General features: G+C 35.4%; 1 protein-coding gene across 9 annotated transcripts in view; it reads left to right on the top strand.

Moving 5' to 3' along the window:
* Window positions 1–11,502, top strand: part of Chd9 (chromodomain helicase DNA binding protein 9) — a 238,395-nt gene that overhangs the window by 79,917 nt on the left and 146,976 nt on the right. For 6 of the 9 annotated variants that reach the window (XM_010629542.3, XM_010629534.3, XM_010629538.3 and 3 more), the window contains exon 2: window positions 7,244–8,860. In XM_010629542.3, the coding sequence (XP_010627844.1) occupies window positions 7,406–8,860 (1,455 nt within the window). In that variant the 5' untranslated portion in view covers window positions 7,244–7,405. Of the gene's footprint in view, window positions 1–837; window positions 891–7,243; window positions 8,861–11,502 lie in introns of those variants that run through there. The other 3 variants (XM_033757998.1, XM_033757997.1, XM_010629506.3) reach the window with 2 other exon arrangements.

Below are 11,502 nucleotides of genomic sequence, written 5' to 3'. Positions count from 1 at the left end.
ATTTTTTTTTTTTTTTAGCAGTTTCAATTTCATGTCTTTAGTCAAGGTCTGATCCATTTTGAATTGATGATTGTACAGGGCAAGAGATAGGGATCTAGTCTCATTCTATATAAGGTTATCCAGTTTTTTACAGCACCATTTGTTGAAAATGTTGGGTATCTTTTCTCCAATATATATTTTTGGCTTCTTTGTCCAGAATCAGATGGTTGTAATCATGTGGGTTTGTTTCTGTGTTCTCTAATGTTTCCATTGGTCTACATGTCTGTCTCTCTCTCTCTCTCTCTCTCTCTCTCGGTGTCTCTCTTTGGAGACAAGGTCTTGCTATTGTAGTTCAGGCTGTTCTTGAACTCACTGTGTAGCTCAGGCTGGTCTTAAACTTACAGTGATCCTCTTGCCTCAGCCTCCTGAGTGCTGGGACTATAGTCATAAATCATCATGCCCAGCCACATGTCCTTTTTTGTGCCAGTACATGCTGTTTTTGTTATTGTGGCTTTGTTGTATAATTTGAAATCAATAATTGTGATGTCTCTAAACTTGCTTTTTTTCCTTTGCATGCTTTGGCTATTCTGGGTCTTTTGTATTTCTGTGTGACTTTTAAGATTGGTTTTCTTAGTGTAGTGAAGGATATCATTGGTACTTGATGAAACATTGAATCTGTAGATCACTTTTGGTAATATGGCATTTTAGCTATATTAATTCTGTCAATCCATGTACATAGGTCTTTCCATCTTCTGGTGTCCAGTTTCTTAAATCTTAAGAGTTCTATAATTTTGTTGTAGAGGTCTGTCATTTTCTTGGTTAAGTTGATTCTTAGGTATCTTTTTTTTTTTTTTTAAGGTATTGGAATTGGAATTGTTTTCCTGATGTCTTTCTCAGCTAATTCATGACTGGTAGGTAGCAGAGCCCTCCCTCCCCCATAGAGGACTGAACCCAGCCCTTCTACAGCCCCACCCCTTTTTAAATTTTCTTATTTTGAGGTAAGGTCTTGGTAAATAGCTGTGTTGCCCAGGCTGGACTGGAACTTGTGATCCTTTTGCTTCGTTCGGCCTCTGACCGTGCTGGGATAACAGGCACAGATCACTACAGCTAAACTGTTGATTTTTTTTTTTTTAATGTTGATTTTGTGTCCTGGATAACGAATTATTTTTGAAGGCAGAAATTTTATCCTGTTGATATTTGAGTCCATTTTGTATAATCATTATACATTGCCATTGGATAAATGTAGATAAATAATCTTATTTTGATTCTAAATACATAGTTGTCTCAATCTTAGAAGAATTTGGTTTCTCAGATGCACTCTCCTCCTCCCCTTTCTCATACAGGTGTTGAATCCAGAGAGCACTAAACTATGTGCCTAGTCCCAGTTTTTTTGTTTGTTTGGTTGATTGGTTTTTTTGTTGTTGTCGTTGGTTTTTTTTTTTGGTTTTTTTTAAGGCCCCGGAGATTAAAGTCAGGGCCTTCACACTGAGCTACACCCCCAGGCCCCTACTCCTTTATTTTTTGTACTTTGAGACAGGATTTTACTAAATGACTAAATTACCCAGGCTGTGATCAAATTTGCAATCCTTCTACCTCAGCCTCACAGAATGCTGGGATTATTGGTTCAGGCCACAAACCCTTTTAAAATTTTTATTTTGAAACAGGGTCTCACTAAATTGCCCAAGCTGGCTTCAAACTTCTGATCTTTCTGCCTTAGCCTCCTATGTAGCAGTGCTTACATATGTGCATCATTGTTCCAACTCAGATATACAGTACTATTTTAATATGTATAAGTGATAAGATCCCTTTCATCAGGGTTCCAACTTCTGTTTCTGCTTTATTTTATGTTGCTTTACTTGCCACTTTTCTCCTTTTGCATACCCCCAGCAATGGGCATATACTGTTTCCTAAACATGTCCTTCATTGCTGCCATTCTTTGTTACTGAATCCTTTGCCTGGACTTTTCTTTCAATCCCTTTATAAGCATCTCCTCAGTAGCTGCATGATCAAGGAAGCTTTTCTTGAGTAACTAGTCAAGTTATTCCGTAAAACACCTTACAGATGAACTTATGCCTCTTTTAGGCCAAATTTATCATGTTTTATTAAATATATAATATAGTTTTCTTATGCCATTCTCTCTTCTCTCCTCCATTTATAGTCTTAGCTTCCTGAGATCAGGGACTTTGATGGTTTATACAAAGATATTTTAGATGTATCAGAGCTGCCCATAAACATTTGCTTAAATAAGTGATAATTAGACTTACATGTTTTTAGACAATATATCTGAAAGAGAAATTTCAATAAGCATTGTTCAAATTGTAGAATAAATCTGTTCAAATCAGGAAACATTGCTTATTGGATTTTATGGGCATTTTTTTCACTGTTTACATTTTTAGTGCTTAGATGTTTTGTTTTTGTGTTTTGAGACAGTTTCCTTTGTGGTCCAAGTTGTCCATAAACTCACAATGTAACCCAGGAGACTCCAACTTGAAGTGACCTCCTGCCTTAGCCTCCTAAGTGCTAGATTACAGGGGCATGCTACATGCCTGGCTTTAGTCCCTAGTGTTTTGTTGTTTTTGCTTTGCTTTGATTTCTCTCGTGTGTGTGTGTGTATGTGTGTCTGAGTATTGAGCCCAAGGCCTTCACACTGAGCTACCTCCACAGCCCTTTTTTGATTTTTATTTTGAGACAGGGCCTTGTTAAGTCACTAAGTTGCCCAATTTAGGCTCAAACTTGGGCCTCAGCCTTCTAGGTATGGACCACCACGTCTAGCTAGTCCTTAGTTTTATATCTAAGGTTGACTACTGTCTGATCATATACTGAATGTATATCTTCTTATTACAATAGTATTCATGTCTATATTTGTTTTGTTTGCCTTCAAGTGTTCTTCCTCTGTGCTTACCTTCATTAAAGCCCGCAACACAAATTGGCCATGATATGTTGACTTGTCTCTATTCCCCTTCAGGATCATATTATTCATCATCCTAGTATCTAGAAATTGTTAGTAAATGTTTCTTGGATGGCAAAATAACAAAATTGTTTTCTTAATTAAAATTGCCACTTCTAGCTGGGCATGGTGGTACGTGCCTATAATCCCAGCACTGGGGAGGCTGAGGCAGGAGGATTGCTGTGAGTTCAAGACCAGCCTGGACTACATAGTGAGTTCCAGGTCAGTCTCAACTACAGAGTGAGACCCTGTCTCAAAAATCCAAAGGAAAAAAAATGCCACTTCTCATATTTTAGGTGAGACTCAGGTAGAAAAATTACAAAAATTCAAAGAGTACCCTATTTTTTTCTGAATGGAATATTACTATTCTAATATATCATAAATTGATTTTCTGAATAGGCTTAACTCAGGCATAGTGGCACACTCCTGTAATATCAGCACTCAGGGAGGCTGAGGCCAACAGATTGTAAGTTCAAGCCTAGCCTGAGCATTTTAGTGACTTAGTGAGACACTGTCTCAGAAAGAGAAAAAGGATTGGGGGTGTAGCACAAAGTGAAAACATGGGTTCAATACCCAGTACCACCAAAAAAACACAAAAAACAAAACAAAATACACACACACACGCTAAAAACCTTCATTTTTTTAAGAATAAAAAAATAAATCCCGTTGTCAAGGCACATGCCTATAATCCCACCACTCAAGAGGCTGAGGCAGGTAGATTTCCACAAGTAGAGGCCAGCCCAGGCTACATAGTGATTTCAAGCTCAGCCCAAACTATATAGCAAGATCCTGCCTTAAAAAAAAATTATGTATGTGAATATATGTATATATGTGCCTACAGTAAATTATTATAAATTCATGATATAAGTTTATTATCACAGTAAGTGAAACTGTATGAACTAATGATGCATTATTTGGGTAATCTTACCATGCAGTTGGGGAGTTTTCTGTCATTCTGAATTCTTAAAGTGATAATTCTAATATGTAAGAAATTAATTCTAAGATGCATATTTTTCACTTTTTGAAATTGAGATTTGTCTAGGTCACAGTCTGCCAGGTTGCATGTTGCATGTGGGCACCCAAGCTTAGTTATATATATTGTCGTCACTTTGTATACATTGTTGAGATTACACATTTATTTACTGTATAAGATGTCATCTAAAAGATTACAATGTTATTGAGCATTTAACCAAAGTTACTGAGTATGTAGAACTGCACAGAAATGGGAACAGAGCCTAAATTGGATTAGGTAAAGCAAGTATTTGTTGTTAAAGATATGATACAATTCCACATTTTCTTCCAAAGCAACAATGAAGTGTTTTATGAACTACGCAAAATGCCTTATGACAGAAGAACCTATCAAATCCTTTATTTATCTTAATAAATTTAAAATAATTATACAGTAAAAATTTGAAGTATCAGTGTAATTGGCAGCATTTTTCTTTATCATATATCAACAAATTATGTTCCTTATAGTTATTTGATGAAATACTGGATTCTATACCTTCCATTGTATTTTGTATATTCCATTTGATTAAATAATCATGCATCCATATAAAAGCAGAAGGCATTTATTGTAGAATGCAGGATTGGACAAGGGATTACATTAAATACAGGACATATAACTTATAATATTATTTTATAATAATTACTCAAAAAATCAAATGCAGAGGAGTGCAAGAAAGATTAACCCATACTAGAAGCCCAAAGGATTCAACTGAGGGCCTAGATCCCAGCAGGGTCTCATGCTTGTCCATTGAGGCTCTGTGCCTAGAAGGCCCAAAGACCATCATTGGAAGCCAGACTGGTGAGATGCAGGATTTGTGCCACCAGGCTGAAGGATCCACATTGGTGCCAGGAAGTGATGGTCATGGTAAAGATCAGAGTTCCCCTGATGAAAACAGCAGCCATTCCCAGGGACAGCAAGGCCCCAAGCTCCTCTTCCTACAAGAACAGCTTAGTTTGCATCAGGAAAACCATCCACCACAAGCTTGTCCTAGAAAATCAAAAGGCCAAGATTTTGTCCTCAAGTTCTCTTTTTGATGGCTGTTGGTAACAATCTTCAGGCGGATCCTCCATGCCCAGACCACGGTGATTCATTTCAGCTTGGCATTATAAGTTGAGCATTAGTCAATCTACTATAGCATTGCTTTTCTGATTTAATGATTTTTATTATACATTAATGGGCCTTAGTCACATGTCTGAAGCTGAATGTAGGGTATGTCCAAGAGAAATTACTTTTTGGCCGGTGCTTTTATTCAGGTCACATAGTCTGCCATGTCTCATATTTGTAAAATCTGGAAAAAATTTTTTTCTATATTTTACTTTATCTAAAATTATATATTTATTAAAGTATATAAATACTGTCATGATTGTTAAATCGTCACTTTTCAGGTAAAACTATTCCAGGTCTGGTGGTTCTTATTTCAGAGAACCTTTAAAAGCATTTTTATAGTTAAAGCAGTTTGTTTGTTTGTTTTTTGTGGTACTTGGGATGAAACCCAGGGGTTCTTTTGAGATAAAATCTTGCTAAATTGTCTATACTAGTCTTAATGTCATGATTCCCTGCCTCAACTTCCCAAGTTGATGGATTATAAGTATGCACAACTGTTCCCTGTATAAGCAGAAATTTTGTTTAAAATGTTGACTTCCCAAAATAGAAGTTCTGAAAATTAGCTCTTTGTTAATTTTTGAATAAACTAATATGTAGAGGATCACATACCTTACACTTGTGCTTCTCTATGCAAGACAAGTTGGGGGCAAAACCATAAATTGTCTTTAAGAATGTTTGAAATGATACAAGTCTGGAACAATGATTAACTTTAATAAAAGTAAGTAACTGAGATATTTTTATACATAAGTTTGTGTGTTTGCACATTTTTGGGTAATATACATACATTCACTAACAAATGGCTGTCCATATCTTAGGGTTCTTCATTAAAGGATTCAACCAATTACAGATACTAGAAGAAAAAGGTTACATCTGTACTGAGCATGTACAGCCTTTTACTTACGTCATTCCTTAAGCACTACAGTATAATGACTATTGTGTAGCATTTATGTTGTATTAGGTATTATAAGTTACTAGAGATGATTTATGGTATATAAGAGTGAAGGTTATATGTGAATACTAGGCCATTTTATGTAATCTGTGGATTTTGGTATTTGGATGATCGCATTTTAGACCCAGTTCCTCTCAGATACCAAGAAAGTATAATCACTTTTCTCTTGACTGTCATAAAGGTAGTGTATTGCTTGGCTGAAGCTACTGTTTGTTTTCTTCTTTTGTAATATTTGCAAAGTTTAGTAAATCCTTTATAAGGAACTCATATATTCCAAGTGATGTAATAGTGACTACAACTGATTATCAGAAGGTGCTTGCTTCTGCTTCATATGTCTAAACAATTTGGGGGTGAAGAATGCTTTTTTTTTTGGTACTGGGGATTGAACTCAGGTCGCTGCACTTGCGAGGGAAGCAGCAGCAGCACTGACCTAAATCCCTGGCCCAAGAGACTATCTCCCAACATTTCTCCCAGCATATGTCTCTGCTGTTTGTCAGCTGACCAGGTAACTTTTGCCTAATTCTGGGTCAGCCTATGTAATTGCTTTTCTTTTATTTTAATACTTATTAGTACATATTTGCAGTACATACTGATTGCATTAATTATAGGAAATTGGTAAATGTACCTAACACATCTTCATTCTTTTTATGTCTCTTTTCCCTTTCCCTTTTACCCCTCTCACTTCATCTCTTGGTCCCCTTTGCAGTTGCTCTTTTTAATGCAGTTCCACATATATTATACAGTAACAGGTTGTCTGCTCAAGAAATCCAGAGCAAAAGATTGTAATGCATTTATCTGAAAAGGTCTGATATTAGCTATTTTAGTAAAACATAATACAGAAGTATAATACATATTTTACATAGTGGCTAGGAGTGTTGGAGTGATAGCCATTTCATGGTATGGGGGAAAATGTGGTATTCCTAGGTTTGCTTCACACTCTTTAATCCTAAAATGAATTTCAGGGCTGGAGATTTAGCTCAGTGATTCCAGTGCCTGCCTCGCAAGCTCAAAGATCGGAGTTTGATCCCTGGTTCCAGGGGGAAAAAAAAGAATTTCAAAAGAAAGTAATATGCATTATTATTTTTAAATGCCCACTGCAGGAAGCTCCCCCCTTCTTATATGAAATATCAAGGAACTGTTTACAATGAATTATCCTATAAAAATGATATTTTGTTTTTAAAATCATGTATCACCTTGTTTATATGTTTAATGAATACTTGTTAAATTTAAATTGCTTTTGTTCTTATTTTCCTAGGATTCTGATACTTTATGACATGTCATTATGTAAAGCAGTAATGATCATTGGCCTGTTTTGGATTAGTTGATGACCTTCAGAAATGATCCAGTGATACTTTCTACAGAGAACAAGAATATACTCCTATTTGGAGGGAACAGCCGAGGTTATTGAATTTTCAAGATGACAGATCCAATGATGGACTTTTTTGATGATGCCAATCTTTTTGGTGAGACCTTGGAAGGTTTGTCAGATGATGCATTTGTACAACCAGGACCTGTTTCACTAGTTGATGAATTGAACTTGGGTGCAGAGTTTGAACCTTTGCACATAGACTCATTGAATCATGTTCAAGGTACTTCAACACATCAGAAGATGACTGATTTTGAACAGTTAAATCAATTTGATTCAATGAAGTTTCACCAAGTTAATCAATCTTTTGGTAGCCCGGTTGAACATGTGTTATCTCCACACTCTCAGTTTAATTGTTCTCCAGTTCATCACCCCCAAAACCAACCCAATGGTTTGTTTCCAGATGTAGCAGACGGCAGCCCAATGTGGGGCCATCAGACAGCTACTAACATTTCTAATCAAAATGGATCACCTTTTCATCAAGGACATTCACACTCTATGCATCAAAATAAAAGCTTCATTGCACACCATGACTTTGCCTTATTTCAGGCCAGTGAACAACAAACACAGTGTACTTCACTACGCTCCCAACAAAACCGAAATAATCTTAACCCAGGGCAAAATTCTCTCTGCCAGTCTAAAAATTTTATGGACGTTAATGTTTCTGGTCCACATAGAGTCAATGTTAACCATCCACCACAAATTACTAACACATCTACTTCACAACAGTCTCTTTCAATGCAATTTTCTCAAACATCAAATCCTTCAGTACACTTTCTAAAGTGTAGCAGTCATCAAGAAGGAAATTATAATGGACCTTCCCCAAATATGACTTCTTGTTCTGTCAGTAATTCACAGCAGTTTTCTTCACATTATTCCTTTTCCAGTAATCATATCTCACCAAACAGTCTCCTTCAGTCCTCTGCTGTTCTTACGCCCAATCATACAAATCAGACTTTATCTGATTTTCCTGGAAGTAATTCCTTTTCACCTCATAGGGGAATCAAGCAAGAATCCACTCAGCATATCCTGAATCCCAGTACATCATTGAATTCAAGTAATTTCCAAATGTTGCATTTGTCACATCCTCAGGGTAATTATAGCAATTCAAAATTATCTCCTGTGCACATGAACTTCCCAGATCCTGTTGACTCAGGAACTCAAATGGGCCACTTCAATGATCATGTAGAAACTAATGGCTTTTCATCTTTGGAAGAGAATTTACTTCATCAAGTGGAATCTCAAACTGAGCCATTCACAGGACTTGACCCAGAGGACCTCCTTCAGGAGGGGCTCCTTCCCCAATTTGATGAGTCAACATTTGGACAAGATAATTCAAATCATGTTTTAGATCATGATCTTGATCGACACTTTACTTCACATCTTGTAGCACGGCCTTCTGATATGGCTCAAACTCAGTTGCAATGTCAGGGTCGGAGCTGGCATTCATCATTTTCTAATCATCAGCATTTACATGACAGAAATCGACTATGTTTACAGCGACAGGTATGTAGCTTTGTTTTGTTTTGTTTCTGGTGATTAGGTCTAGAATGGGCTTTTACTCGTGAGTTAATTTTATGAGATGTATTCAAGATTTCTTAAACTCAGAATTCTACTGAGTATGCATATTTTGACATAGCTTTATCTTGCTTTAAAAGTTTTACTGAAAATGATTCATTGATGTATTCAAAGCAACAGACTAACTTTTGTATTTAGAAAATTGTAAGGTTTTAAGATCTCTTTTGTAATTTTAAATTAGCTATTTGTAAATTAGTTACAATTTGTAAATTATAAATTAATTATTTTATAGTGAGTATTGAATCCAGGGGAACTCTACCACTAAGCTACCTTACCAGCCCTTTTTATTTTTTTATTTTGAGACAAGGTCTTACTGAGTTAGCCAGGCTGGACTTGAACTTCCTATCTGCCTGCCTCTGCCTTCAAAATAGGTTACAAGTGTGCGTCACTAAGCCTACTTTATCATTACTTTTAACAGAAGGTTATTTTATCAAAAACAATGAAAAACCCAAATAAGAATAAAATATACTAAGAAAACTTTATGGCAAATATGCACATAAATAATGTTAATATTCTTATAAAAAACTAATATAAATTGAATAGTAAAACTTAAACTCTCAGTTGATAACTAGATTAATAAGCACATAAGTTGAAATCCACAGAAAAGGAAAGAGAATTAGTTAACAAAACCAGAATAATATACAACTTTAATAATAAAAATGTAATGAGTATTTTCATTTTTACATATTTGAAACAAATTTTTTAAATGTTAATGCATTCCGGGATTGGTAACACGTCTGTAATTTCAGCTCTGTGAGTCTAAGGCAAGAGAATCACAAATTTGAGCCCATCCTGGGCAATTTAACAACTTAGTGAAATCCTGTCTCAAAATAAAGAAGAGCTGGGGCTCTCCAGTATCACAAAAACAATAAAAAATAAAAATAACAATGCTTAATACTGTGAAGTTTATGATGAAACTGGTACTTTCATTTTTTTGGTAATTGATATAATTATTTTGGAAAACAATATGGTAGAATATTAGACCAATCCAAACATTGCTAAAGTGATATACCCAAAGATATTTATCTTATTATATTCATACAGGACAAGGGTAAATACCATAGCTTGTTACTATCCCTATTAGATGGACTACTGTAAGTATACAAAAGACTTTGAGGACTAATACTAAGAGCATGTTAATTATGAGAAGAAAAACATAACTTAAAATTAAGATTGCAGTGAAGTGGTTCAGAGTGCAGGCTGTGGTACCAGACCACATGGTCTTGGCTCCTCTTACTACCTGTGTGACTTTGAGCTAATTATATAATTTCTTTGTATCTCTTTTTTCTTTCACTTTTAATGTACAAAATACTAATAGGATCTGTCAATAAGGTTTAAAATTTGACAGTCATGACGTAAAATTGCTCAGGACTGTGACTGTTATATATAACTGTGTTATAAAGTTACTTAGTATTAAATCTCTCTCTCTCTCTTTTTTTTTTTTTTTTTTTTTTTTTTTTTTTTGGTACCAGTGATTGAACTCGAGCCCTTGTTCTTGTGAGGCAGGCAGCAGAACCACTGAGCTAAATCCTCAGCCCAGTACTAAATCTTTTTATAATTATACTTATTTTGTGGTATTGGGAATTAAACCTAGGGCTGCTTTACCACTGAGCTACATCTCCAGTCCTTTTTAATTTTTATTTTAAGACAGGATCCCACTGAGTTGTTCAGTCTTACCTTGAACTTTTGATTCCCTACCTCAGCCTCCTGAATAGCACCATTCCTTCCAGCTGATTATGCCCCCAATAATAATATAAAAATATGTATGTGAAAAAAATGCAAGAAAGAAATAAGTTGTTTAAGGGCAGTAGTTATACTTTTTTTCACTAGTTTTCTACAATTTTTGTCATTTATTATTTTTACAATAAAAATGTACTTCATGTAATGTTCTGTACTTCTCAAATCTTGCTGTTAAGTTAAAAATTTAGAAAATGCACTAATTCCAAGCATGGTGGCACATGCCTGTAATCCCAGCACTCAGGAATCTGAGGCAGGAGGATTGCTGCAAATTCGACACTGGCATGAGCTACATAGTGAGTTCAGCACCACCCTGAACTACATAGCAAGACCCTGTCTCAGAAAAAATAAAATAAAATGCATTAACCCTTGGTTACCTGTGAGCAACAGTAGACATTAAAATATACCATGGTTCTTGAAATTAAATATTGAAAGAGGACCAGTTTTGTTTTGTTTTCAATTTCAAAGCCTTATTTGAAGATCAAATCATTATCTTTCCCATTGGATCTATTTTAATTATATTTCAAATAGTATTTTCAACAGTTTTTGTAATGTCTAGACAAATGTAGAGATGCTTAAAAGGCACTAAGAAACCCACCTCCCCTTCTTCTGATGTGAATTGATTAAGATTTTGCTCCCTCTACTGGAGGAGGGTCAACCATTTTTTTTTTTTTTTTTTTTTTGATATTTTAATTATTTCAAATAGTATTTTCAACAGTTTTTGTAATGTCTAGACAAATGTAGAGATGCTTAAAAGGCACTAAGAAACCCACCTCCCCTTCTTCTGATGTGAATTGATTAAGTTTTTGCTCCCTCTACTGGAGGGGAGTCTC

This window comes from Fukomys damarensis, unplaced genomic scaffold (assembly GCF_012274545.1).
Source record: "Fukomys damarensis isolate Sample0158 unplaced genomic scaffold, DMR_v1.0_HiC HiC_scaffold_32, whole genome shotgun sequence".
NCBI lineage: Eukaryota > Metazoa > Chordata > Mammalia > Rodentia > Bathyergidae > Fukomys > Fukomys damarensis.
The sequence above is the reverse complement of the archived record's forward strand: the minus strand, read 5'-3'. Positions and strand labels throughout refer to the sequence as shown.